This window comes from Coregonus lavaretus (genome assembly GCF_964263955.1).
Source record: "Coregonus lavaretus genome assembly, chromosome: 5".
Taxonomy (NCBI): Eukaryota; Metazoa; Chordata; class Actinopteri; order Salmoniformes; family Salmonidae; genus Coregonus; species Coregonus lavaretus.
The window spans coordinates 13,009,449-13,023,200 of record NC_139992.1 but is presented as its reverse complement, the minus strand read 5'-3'; the positions used below and the strand labels follow the sequence as shown (position 1 = coordinate 13,023,200).

Here is a 13,752-nt window from a genome sequence, read left to right as displayed (position 1 = left end):
CAGGACCACGCAGCCGTCATACCGCTCAGGAAGGAGACGCGTTCTGTCTCCTAGAGATGAACGTACTTTGGTGCGAAAAGTGCAAATCAATCCCAGAACAACAGCAAAGGACCTTGTGAAGATGATGGAGCAAACAGGTTCAAAAGTATCTATGTCCACAGTAAAACAAGTCCTGTATCGCTCAGCAAGGAAGAAGCCACTGCTCCAAAAACGCCATAAAAAAAGCAAGACTACGGTTTGCAACTGCACATGGGGACAAATATCGTACTTTTTGGAGAAATGTCCTCTGGTCTGATGAAACAAAAATATAACTTTTTGGCCATAATGACCATTGTTATGTTTGAAGGAAAAAGGGAGTGGCTTGCAAGCCGAAGAACACCATCCCAACCGTGAAGCACGGGGGTGGCAGCATCATGCTGCGGGGGTGCTTTGCTGCAGGAGGGACTGGTGCACCTCACAATATAGATGGCATCATGAGGAAGGAAAATTATGTGGATATATTGAAGCAACATCTCAAGACATCAGTCAGGAAGATAAAGCTTGGTCGCAAATGGCTCTTCCAAATGGACAATGACACCAATCATACTTCCAAAGTTGTGGCAAAATGGCTTAAGAACAACAAAGTCAAGGTATTGGAGTGGCCATCACAAAGCGCTGACCTCAATCCTATAGAAAATGTGTGGGCAGAACTGAAAAAGCGTGTGCGAGCAAGGAGGCCTACAAACCTGACTCAGTTACACCAGCTCTGTCAGGAGGAATGGGCCAAAATTCGTATTGTGGGAAGCTTGTGGAAGGCTACCCGAAACGTTTGAGCCAAGTTAAACAATTTAATGGCAATGGTACCAAATACTAATTGAGTGTATGTAAACTTCTGACCCACTGGGAATGTGATGAAAGAAATAAAAGCTGAAATAAATCATTCTCTCTACTATTATTCTGACATTTTACATTCTTAAAATAAAGTGGTGATCCTAACTGACCTAAGACAGGGAATTTTTACTAGGATTAAATGTCAGGAATTGTGAAAAACTGAATTGAAATGTTTTTGGCTAAGGTGTATGTAAACTTCCGACTTCAACTGTATATAAGGTCCCACAGTTGACAGTGCATGTCAGAGCAAAAACCAAGCCATGAGGTCGAAGGAATTGTCCGTGGAGCTACGAGAAAGGATTGTGTCGAGGCACAGATCTGGGGAAGGATACCAAAAAATGTCTGCAGCATTGAAGGTCCCCCAAGAACACAATGGCCTCCATCATTCTTAAATGGAAGAAGTTTGGAACCACCAAGACTCTTCCTAGAGCTGGCCGCCCGGCCAAACTGAGCAATCGGGGGAGAAGGGCCTTGGTCAGGGAGGTGACCAAGAACCTGATGGTCACTGACAAAGCTCCAGAGTTCCTCTGTGGAGATGGGAGAACCTTCCAGAAGGACAACCATCTCTGCAGCACTCCACCATTCAGGCCTTTATGGTAGAGTGGCCAGACGGAAGCCACTCCCCAGTAAAAGGCACATGACTCCGCTTGGAGTTTGCCAAAAGGCACCTAAAGACTCTCAAACCATGAGAAACAAGATTCTCTGGTCTGATGAAACCAAGATTGAACTCTTTAGCCTGAATGCCAAGCGTCGTCTGAAGGAAAACTGGACCATCTCTACGGTGAAGCATGGTGGTGGCAGCCTCATGCTGTGGGGATGTTTTTCAGCGGCAGGGACTGGGAGACTAGTCAGGATCGAGGGAAAGATGAACGGAGCAAAGTACAGAGAGATCCTTGACGAAAACCTGAGTTACTAGGACTTCAGACTGGGGTGAAGGTTCACCTTCCAACAGGACAAAAAGCACACAGCCAAGACACACAGCCAAGACAACGCAGGAGTGGGTTGGGACAAGTCTCTGAATATCCTTGAGTGGCCCAGCCAGAGCCCTGACTTGAACCCGATCCAACATCTCTGGAGAGACCTGAACGTAACAAAATATGAATAGTTTCCGAATGCACTGTATATCTCTGACCATGTCTGGATAGTGCCAATACAATATTGAGATATTCACGGTAACTTGATGCTAGAGAAATAAAATACAATACAGTAAAAGTCACTATTAAACTGTAAGAAAAAACTATTCTACAGTATTTTACTGTAATTACAATGGATTAGAGCAAGCAGGTTGGCAGTAGGCATTTGCATATTACAGCATATTAATGAATAGTAGGGTTAGATTGGAAATAAAAACTCACGGAAGACTAGTAAAGCTCAAACCAAGTTTATTCACCCAATGGGTCAAACAGCTGAAAGACAAAGACAGCACAAGTTCCCTCCAGCACAAGTATTTATACCCCACTTTAGATGGAGTCTCCTACTTTTCTCTAAACATTACATCTTTGCTGCTAGGCAGGAAGTTAAGTGATGTGGGTAATAAACTATTCCTTCTCCCTTTATGTGACCTGACCTCGGCCCCCATTCCTCACTAATCCACAGCTATCCACCCTTATCAATGACCGCAACCATGAGATTGCCTTTTGCCTTACTTAGTATCTCTCCAAGCCCATGGCTCATATCTACCCTTAATTGACCCCACCATATACATTCCTCCCATATATAAACATTAACTTCTGGTTTAGCAAGTATTTCAAATTACAACCCAACAACTGAAACCAGACTGTGGCCCTTCTCCTCACCATCGGATACCTAATATCTAACAATAACATGTTCTGACAGAATGTACACTTTCTGCATGCCCCTCTCTCCCTCAGTAACATTTCATATATTCAGTAGGTGTTTTATATCACTTTCACTTCTAAAGGCCTAAACAAAGGCTTCCAAACTGTCCGTAATTACTGGACAAAACAGATAAAATGGACATGGGTACATTTTCAACCATTGAAAGGTTTAAGACCCGCTACCACTGTGATCTGTTCCCTATATACACTGAACAAAAAATATAAACGCAACACATAAAGTGTTGGTCCCATGTTTCATGAGCTGAAATAAAAGATCCCAGAAATGTTCCATATGCACAAAAAGCTTCTTTATCTCAAATGTTGTGCACAAATTTGTTTAAATCCCTGTTAGTAAGTATTTCTCCTTTGCCAAGATAATCCATCCACCTGACAGGTGTGGCATATCAAGAAGCTGATTAAACAGCATGATCATTACACAGGTGCAAGTTGTGCTGAGGACAATAAGACCCTCTCAAAGACCCCTCACAAACTTTACAGATGTACAATTGAGAGCATCCTGTCGGGCTGTATTACCGCATAGTACGGCAAATGCACCGCCGCAACCGCAGGGCTCTCCAGACCCTCTGGAGAGCCCTGCGGTCTGCCAAACGCATCACCGGGGGCACACTGCCTGCCCTCCAGGACACCTACAGCACCCGATGTCACAGGAAGGCCAAAAAGATAATCAAGGACATCAACCACCCGAGCCACGACCTGTTCACCCCGCTATCATCCAGAAGGCGAGGTCAGTACAGGTGCATCAAAGCTGGTACCGAGAGACTGAAAAACAGCTTCTATCTCATGGCCATCAGACTGTTAAATAGTCATCACTAGTCGGCTACCACCCGGTTACTCAACCCTGCACCTTAGAGGCTTCTGCCCTATTTACATAGACATGGAATCACTGGCCACTTTAAATGGAACACTAGTCACTTTAATAACGTTTGCATACTGTTTTACTCATTTCATATGTATATACTGTATTCTACTGTATTTTAGTCAATGCAACTCAGACATTGCTCGTCCTAATATTTATATATTTCTTAATTCCATTATTTTACTTTTAGATTTGTGTGTATTGTTGAGAATTGTTAGATACTATTGCACTGTTGGAGCTAGGAACACAAGTATTTCGCTACACCCGCAATAACATCTGCTAAATATGTGTATGTGACCAATAACATTTGATTTGAATAAAAGGCCACTCTAAAATGTGCAGTTTTGTCACACAACACAATGCCACAGATGTCTCAAGTTTTGAGGGAGTGTGCAATTGGCATGCTGACTGCAGGAATGCCCACCAGAGCTGTTGCCAGATAATTGAATGTTGATTTCTATACCATAAGCCGCCTCCAACGTCGTTTTAGAGAATTTGGCTCTACGTCCAACTGGCCTCACAACCGCAGACCACCTGTAACCACGCCAGCCCAGGACCTCCACATTTGTATTTGAATTTATTATGGATCCCCATTAGCTGCTGCCAAGGCAGCAGCTACTCTTCCTGGGGTCCAGCAAAATTAAGGCAGTTATACAATTTTAAAAACATTACAATACATTCACAGATTTCACAACACACTGTGTGCCCTCAGGCCCCTAAACCACCACTACCACATATCTACAATACAAAATCCATGTGTACGTGTGTGTATAGTGCGTATGTTATCGTGTGTGTGTATGCATGTGTCTGTGCCTATGAGTTGCTTCACAGTCCCTGCTGTTCCATAATGTGTATTTTTCTCTTTAAAAAAAATCTAATTTCACTGCTTGCATCAGTTACTTGATGTGGAATAGAGTTCCATGTAGTCATGGCTCTATGTAGTACTGTGCGCCTCCCATAGTCTGTTCTGGACTTGGGGACTGTGAAGAGACCTCTGGTGGCATGTCTTGTGGGATATGCATGCGTGTCCGAGCTGTGCGCCAGTAGTTCAAACAGACAGCTCGGTGCATTCAACATGTCAATACCTCTCATAAATACAAGTAGTGATGAAGTCAATCTCTCCTCCACTTTGAGCCAGGAGAGATTGACATGCATATTATTAATGTTAGCTCTCTGTGTACATCCAAGGGCCAGCCGTGCTGCCCTATTCTGAGCCAATTGAATTTTTCTAAGTCTCTTTTTGTGACACCTGACCACACGACTGAACAGTAGTCCAGGTGCTACAAAACTAGGGCCTGTAGGACCTGCCTTGTTGATAGTGCTGTTAAGAAGGTAGAGCAGCGCTTTATTATGGACAAACATCTCCCCATCTTAGCTACTGTTGTATCAATATGTTTTGACCATGACAGTTTACAATCCAGAGTTACTCCAAGCAGTTTAGTCACCTCAACTTGCTCAATTTCTACATTATTTATTACAATATTTAGTTGAGGTTTAGGGTTTAGTGAATGATTTGTCCCAAATACAATGATTTTAGTTGTAGAAATATTTAGGACTAACTTATTCCTTGCCACCCACTCTGAAACTAACTGCAGCTCTTTGTTAAGTGTTGCAGTCATTTCAGTCGCTGTAGTAGCTGACGTGTATAGTGTTGAGTCATCCGCATACATAGACACACTGGCTTTACTCAAAGCCAGTGGCATGTCGTTAGTAAAGATTGAAAAAAGTAAAGGGCCTAGACAGCTGCCCTGACGAATTTCTGATTCTACCTGGATTATGTTGGAGAGGCTTCCATTAAAGAACACCCTCTGTGTTCTGTTAGACAAGTAACTCTTTATCCACAATATAGCAGGGGGTGTAAAGCCATAACACATACGTTTTTACAGCAGCAGACTATGATCGATAATGTCAAAAGCCACACTGAAGTCTAACAAAACAGCCCCCACAATCTTTTGATCATCAATTTCTTTCAGCCAATCATCATTCATTTGTGTAAGTGCTGTGCTTGTTGAATGTCCTTCCTATAAGCGTGGTGGAAGTCTGTTAATTTGTTTACTGTAAAATAGCATTGTATCTGGTCAAACACAATTTTTTCCAAAAGTTTACTAAGGGTTGGTAATAGGCTGATTGGTCGGCTATTTGAGCCAGTAAAGGGGGCTTTGCTATTCTTAGGTAGCAGAATTACTTTAGCTTCCTTCCAGACCTGGGGGCACATACTTTCTAGTAGGCTTAAATTGATAGACAACAACAAAAAAATCACCTCTTCCACACTCACTTTACGGAATTCAAAATTACAATGCTTGTCTTTCATAATTTGGTCAGATATACTTGAATGTGTAGTGTCAGCGTTTGTTGCTGGCATGTCATGCCTAAGTCTGCTAATCTTGCCAATTAAAAAATAATTAAAGTAGTTGGCAATATCAGTTGGTTTTGTGATGAATGAGCCATCTGATTCAATGAATGATGGAGCTGAGTTTGCCTTTTTCCCCAAAATGTCATTTAAGGTGCTCCAAAGCATTTTACTATCATTCTTTATGTCATTTATCTTTGTTTTATAGTTTAGTTTCTTATTATTTTTATTCAGTTTAGTCACATGATTTCTCAATTTGCAATACCTTTGCCAATCAGTTGTGCAGCCAGACTTATTTGCCATTCCTTTTGCCTCATCCCTCTCAACCATACAATTTTTCCATTCCTCATCAATCCACGGGGATTTAACAGTTTTTACAGTCATTTTCTTAATGTGTGCATGCTTATTAGTAACTGGAATAAGCAATTTCATAACTGTGTCAAGTGCAGCGTCTGTTTGCTCCTCATTACACACCACGGACCAATAAATATTCTTCACATCAACAACATAGGAATCACTATAAAACTTCCGGCTCTTTCACCTGCGGGATCGTCTGAGACCAGCCACCCTGACCAGCTGTCAGAGCTGATGGGGTCCAGTATGAAAAAATTAAAATAATGTATGCACTCACTAACTGTAAGTCGCTCTGGATAAGAGCGTCTGCTAAATTACTAAAATGTAAATGTAAATGTAATGAACCTGAGGAGTATTTCTGTCTGTAATAAAGCCCTTTTGTGGGGAACAACTCATTCTGATTGGCTGGGCCTGGCTCCACAACCAGTGGGCCTGGATCCCAAGTGGGTTGGCCTATGCCCTCCCAGGCCCACACATGGCTGCGCCACTGCCCAGTCATGTGAAATCCATAGATTAGGGCCTAATTAATTGATTTCAATTGACTGATTTCCTTATATGAACTGTAGCTCAGTAAAATCATTGAAATTGTTGCATGTTGCGTTTATATTTTTGTTCAGTATACATTTAATTGTTAGAGAACTACTACCACATATCACTTAAACTGGTTCAGGACTCTCAACAACAAATATAGCCACTTCCAATGCACGCCTTAAAATATGTTAATGAGCCAGTGATTCTTTCTCCTCCAACAATATTTCTCCACAATGCACCATAATTTACAGTATGCTGCAGTAAATATAAAGCAAAACAGCAGTACAGTACTTTATTGCTGAATTGTATTGAAAATACAATCAGCAATTGCTAATAGTGAATATTGAATTATGTATTACAGCATACCAACTGATTTTTTGTGTTTTATATCATATTCACTTTAGAGCTAAACAAAGGATTAACTACTACATATCACTTAAATTGGTACAGCACTCTCACTAACGGGTGCAATAAATATAGAATCTTCCAAGACACGCCTCAAAATATGTTAATGAGTAAGAAACAACAATACCATGCATCCACTTGTGTTCAAAAGGTTTTTGGCACTCCAAAAATGCAGTATGTTACTGTATTCTGAATAACAGTAAATTACAGGCAGCAATTGGCCAGTAAGTTACTCTAGAGATTCAAGACAAGGTTTGTAGAATTTCAACAAAAAAAAAAAAAAGTATATTACTGTATTCTGTGGGGGTACAGCATTCTCACCCACGGGTGCAACAAATAGTCTCTTACAAGGCACACCTTAAAGTATGTTCATGAGCCAGAGACTCTTTCCCCGCCTACAACATTTTCCCACAATGCACCATAATGAATACTGTAAAACACATTTATGGTATTTTACTGTGCATTCTACAGTGTTTTACTGTTGAAATTACAGAAAGGTCTTACAGTGTGCTGTAAAACAAAGGTACGGTACTTTGCTGTGCATCCTACGGTAATCTACTGTACTCCGTTTACACAGTATCATACTGTTGATTAACACAGTAAGTTACTGATAAAATAAAATAAAACGGCTAACAGTGCACCCTAAATTAGCCTGAATCAGAGAGAAACTAAAATCTAAAGTAAGGCTTCCTTTCTCTCTCACTCTTTTTAGAATAACTAGTTCATTCATTAAAAACAACAACACAACAAATTATCTCACCTAAGTGTTATTGTTTTAGTAGAGTGTGTCATCCAATAATGAAAATGAGTAGTACAGACTTCTAGGGATAGGACTACACAGTGAGTTACTCAGGCAGGTAGAATTCCAGCACTTAATACTCATGGAAAGTAACTGTAAGTAAGCTATAAACAACACTCTGTACATTTCTATGGAAGTTTACCGAAACTATACCAAAACTATACCGAAACACGGAGATGTGATTGAGAATGTGTAATAATCCTCAATTTGAGGAACTCACGTTTCAGTCATGCAGTTGCAGCTTTTCCTAACATGTACTGTCCCATAAGTTTGGGTTTGTTGGCCACTTTGGCTTTTTGTGTACTTGTACAAATTGTAAAAATGTAAGAAACTCACGTCTCAGTCTTGTAGTTGGAGCATCTCTCCAATGGAATCTTCAGAACTCTGTTGTTGAGTCCTACGAACAGTGACCTATCACTGTGAAGGATCTGCAGGCTCAGGATTGGCTCCCGCACCCCAGGGGGAAGGAGCTGGATCTCCTCCAGGTAACACCCCTGAAGGCTCTTATTGGTGGTGGCCAGGACCTTCAGGATGGTGCCGTACTCTGATTGGAGGAGAGAGGAGGAAGAGGATGATGATGATAATTCATTGGTTTGTTCTGTATACAGTCAGGTCATGTGGCTAGGGAAAACTCAGGGCTCTATAATAGGTCAATAGAACGTCCTTTGGATGGACAGCTAGCGGAGGGTGCCGGGATTGATTGATTAATTGGTTGATTGTTTGGGTCTAACCTATTGACCTTGACCCCTGACCTTTGAACTCTACTGACCTGTGCCGATGTACATGACGTGGTAGAGGGTGTCGTGACCCTGTACGATGTCCACTACCAGCCTGGAGAAGCGCACATCGTCCTGCATGACCAAGGGGTCCACAGAGACGGGCTGCACCACGTCGTTCATCAGGTACAGCCGCTGGGCGTCCTGGAGGCTGCGCTCCGTCAGACCATCGTTAGGACCGCCGTCGTCATCTATGGTCCCACACTGAGGAGCGGGTGGGAGAGGAGGGGGGATGGAGGTGGGAGAAGAGGGGATGAGAGAGAGTGGTTTAGTGAGAGTGAGTGAGAAACATACAGCACCCGATGTCACAGGAAGGCCAAAAAAATCCTCAAAGACATCAACCACCCGAGCCACTGCCTGTTCACCCCGCTATCATCCAGAAGGCGAGGTCAGTACAGGTGCATCAAAGCTGGGATCGAGAGAATGAAAAACTGCTTCTATCTCAAGGCCATCAGACTGTTAAATAGCCATCACTAGCACAGTAGAGGCTGCTGCTGCCTATTGAAATCACTGGCCACTTTAAGAAATTGAACACTAGTCACTTTAATAATGTTTACATATCTTGCACTACTCATCTCATATCTATATACTACATTCTATTCTATAATATTCTTCTGTATCTTAGTCCATGCCGCTCTGTCATTGCTTGTCCATGTATATATTCTTAAATCCCATTCCTTACTAGTTTTGTGTGTATTGGGTATATGTAGTCCCCTGTAGCTCAGTTGGTAGAGCATGGCGCTTGCAACGCCAGGGTTGATGGTTCGTTTCCCACAGGGGGCCAGTATGAAAATATATGCACTCACTAACTGTAAGTCGCTCTGGATAAGAGCGTCTGCTAAATGACTAAAATGTCAATGTAATGTTGTGAAATTGTTAGATATTACTGCAGTGTTGGAGCTAGAAGCACAAGCATTTCGCTACACCCGCTATAACATCTGCTAAACACGTGTATGTGACAAATACAATTTGATTTGAGAGAGCAGAAGAAAAAGGGGATGAGAGAGAGAGAGAAAAAGAGAAAAGAGCCACATAATGAAAACGCTTAATGTTAACAGTCATTATTGTTTTGATTAAATCAATACTCCACCTCAGGCTGTGGTAATTTCATTCTCATTGTATCAATACTCCACCTCAGGCTGTGGTAATTTCATTCTCATTGTATCAATACTACGCCTCAGGCTGTGGTCATTTCATTCTCATTGTATCAATACTACGCCTCAGGCTGCGGTCATTTCATTCTCATTGTATCAATACTACGCCTCAGGCTGTGGTCATTTCATTCTCATTGTATCAATACTCCGCCTCAGGCTGTGGTCATTGCATTCTCATTGTATCAATACTCCACCTCAGGCTGTGGTCATTTCATTCTAATTTAATCCTTTAGTAATCACGCCTACAAGATAATGACTGTTACAAGATAATGACTGTTACAAGATAATGACTGTTACAAGATAATGACTGTTACAATGTAATGACTGTTACAATGTAATGACTGTTACAATGTAATGACTGTTACAATGTAATGACTGTTACAATATAATGACTGTTACAATATAATGATTGTTGTTAGGCTAAACAACATATCTGTGCCTGGCAAGCTACAGCAACAATATGCTCCTGAAATGCCATTCTTAAATACTGGATGACATGAATTGCTTCATAAAGCTACAGGTGCATTTCTTAAATGATGTGGGCTATGGGGTGAATGATCCCTGGTTCTTATATCCAATGCTTCCTAGATGCAGTGTCCTTTAGTCCTGGTTCTGGGGATACACAGGGTGGGTAGGATTACGCGCCAGACCAGCACTAACCTGGAAGTTGGGGATGGGGTTGGGGGTGGGCAGCCAGGTAGAGCGGGGGTTCTCCTGGGAACGGAAGGGCCCGTTGAAGGCCTGGGTGATGGAGCTAAGGTTAAATGCACACACTGCAGATGCTGCTATACTGTTCCTGTAGGACAGACAGAGAGAGGAGGGAGAGTGAGAGAGTGAGAGTGAGAGTGAGAGTGAAAGTGAGAGTCAGAGTGAGAGTGAGAGTGAGAGTGAGAGTGAGAGTGAGAGTGAGAGTGAGAGAGAGAGAGAGAGAGAGAGAGAGAGACAGTGTTACAAAACTCAGTGAAGAGAGAAGTTAGTGTTGCCCATACATCTCTCTAACTGAGAGGTCAAATTGATCCATTGTGTGCAGCACACTACATGTCTGTCTGAAAGGCCCATCTTTTACACGTGCATTTAACACACCATCCATTTCTGTTTGAGGCTGTGTCTGTGCTTCACAATCGGCATGAGTGAATTAGGATGCATACACACACACACACACACACACACACAAACACACAGACACACAAACACACATCCTCTCCAACCCCAGTATGAGGTGAATAAACCCAGTTAACCAGGGCAGTGTTTGGCTGTAACATTGTTATCCCAGCGATCCTGTGCTCTGCTCCTCTCCTCAGGACCATAGTGTTCTGTGTCTGGGTAATGAGTTTCTAAACTGCCTTCCTGCTGGTGCTACTCACCACTTTATATCCTCTTCTGGATAGATACTTCTGCTCCGCTCTGTGAGTGTGAGCAAGTGCGTGCGTCTGTATGCGAGTTCGTGGGTGTGTGTGTATGTGTGTGTGTGTGCGTGTGTGTTTGCGTCTGTAGTCTGCTCTGCACTGAACAGACTTTACTGTACAATAAACTCTGTGCTCTCCTTTGTGTGGATGCCAGCACACTCATTAATGGGCTGGTGTACTGTAGCACAGAGATGGTGAGGAGTACGATACAATAGGGCCCTATAGAGTTACTCACTGGTTTGACATTTGTTATGTTCTTGTTATATACGTTTAAATATCTGTTATGGTCTTGCTATGTTCTGTTCTTGTAGAGAACAGTTTGTCCGCTAAATGCCATACATGCCTTTTATAAGTGTATTGTCCTTTTATAAGTGTATCTAGCAACCATCGTGGAGGTCCGATTAAGCTCTGTAGAAATACATTAACACTGTCAGTAGTACACTGGGGGGTGGCCGATGTCACATAATGAGATCAATACAATAATACTGTCAGTTCCGTGAAGGTGAGCGATGCCACAAAATGAGCTCAATACAAACAAAGGAGATGGGAAACAGGTGGCTCATTGACTAAACTATGAGGAGTAAAAACAGCCTGCAGCAGAATGAACAGCAGTTACTGAATAGCCCTGTTTCTGCAGAGAGAGAGAGAGAGAGAGAGAGAGTGAGAGTGTGTGTGTGTGTGTGTGTGTGTGCAGACTAACAGCAGCTTGTTTGCCCTGTTTCAGCAAAGTATTTCTGCAGTGAGCGTGAGACTACTGCACCGTGGTCAGTGAGCCTGAGACTACTGCACCGTGGTCAGTGAGCCTGAGACTACTGCACCGTGGTCAGTGAGCCTGAGACTACTGCACCGTGGTCAGTGAGCCTGAGACTACTGCACCGTGGTCAGTGAGCCTGAGACTTCTGCACCGTGGTCAGTGAGCCTGAGACTACTGCACCGTGGTCAGTGAGCCTGAGACTACTGCACCGTGGTCAGTGAGCCTGAGACTACTGCACCGTGGTCAGTGAGCCTGAGACTTCTGCACCGTGGTCAGTGAGCCTGAGACTACTGCACCGTGGTCAGTGAGCCTGAGACTACTGCACCGTGGTCAGTGAGCCTGAGACTTCTGCACCGTGGTCAGTGAGCCTGAGACTTCTGCACCGTGGTCAGTGAGCCTGAGACTACTGCACCGTGGTCAGTGAGCCTGAGACTACTGCACCGTGGTCAGTGAGCCTGAGACTTCTGCACCGTGGTCAGTGAGCCTGAGACTACTGCACCGTGGTCAGTGAGCCTGAGACTTCTGCACCGTGGTCAGTGAGCCTGAGACTACTGCACCGTGGTCAGTGAGCCTGAGACTTCTGCACCGTGGTCAGTGAGCCTGAGACTACTGCACTGTGGTCAGTGAGCCTGAGACTTCTGCACCGTGGTCAGTGAGCCTGAGACTACTGCACAGTAATCAAACCCAAACTGAGGAAACCAGCTGCAATAACCACTAACCAGGCTGCAGCCGTAGCCACAGAGCTAGACACACCCCCTCCCTGCCTCCCTGACACTGTGGTTTCCCTGGGCCTGCAGCCGCAGCCACAGAGACAGACACACCCCCTCCCTGACACTGTGGTGTCCTAAGGCCTGTAGTCTGCAGCCAAGTGTTATGTTGTGACCATGGCTGTTAAAAATAAAGTCACACATGTGCAGCTTAGACAGAAAGCTCTGCTTTACTGTATAAACCTCTGCCCAAGCACAGTGGGGGATATGGGCACTGTTGGTTACTGTTAACGTCTAGTTCGTTAACAAAGATTTAAGCTATTTTAAAACCTCCCCTTCCTTTCTTTCACACAGTCCATTCACAATGTAGTAGACCGTTTACATCTCTCTCGATGCCATTTGGGACGGAGCCCAGGGAGGACAGAAAATGGTTGGCTGGTGTTCCCCTATGATTGGCTGTTGTTCCCCTATGATTGGCTGGTGTTCCCCTATGGTTGGCTGGTGTTCCCCTATGGTTGGCTGGTGTTCCCCTATGGCCAGTGTTACAGGAGTATAAGGCTGATGTCCTTGACCACACCAGCCAGCCAGTCAGATAGGATGACACTGCACTTTCTGTTGTGTCACTGTACTCTATGGCTGCAAGGTGTTATGGGAGTAAAAGCCCCCCTGAGTCTCAACGAGCCCAACCAGAGATGGTGACCTCGACAATGCCCACTGGATTATGTCCTCTTCTGCACATGCTCAGTGCAGCTCAGTGACACAGGCTTCGTCCCGAATGTCAAACCGCTATGGGCCATGGTCAGTAGTGCGCTATATAAGGAATAGGAAGCCATTTGGGACACATAAAGTGCCTGCCACTGCACCTGCTTACTGCAGCTCAGCGCATATGTGTGTTGAAGGCTTCTATGATGATGAATCATAGAGAGGAGAC

General features: G+C 43.7%; 1 protein-coding gene across 1 annotated transcript in view; it reads right to left on the bottom strand.

Annotated features, from left to right (window-relative positions):
- The window catches only part of LOC311128998 (semaphorin-5B-like), a 267,133-nt gene that overhangs the window by 57,613 nt on the left and 195,768 nt on the right, over positions 1-13,752 (bottom strand). The window contains exons 10-12 of the mRNA XM_084161231.1: positions 10,615-10,750; positions 8,794-9,004; positions 8,361-8,568 (exon numbers count right to left, since the gene is read on the bottom strand). Of these exons, the coding sequence (XP_084017357.1) occupies positions 8,361-8,568; positions 8,794-9,004; positions 10,615-10,750 (555 nt within the window). The remainder of the gene's footprint in view (positions 1-8,360; positions 8,569-8,793; positions 9,005-10,614; positions 10,751-13,752) is intronic.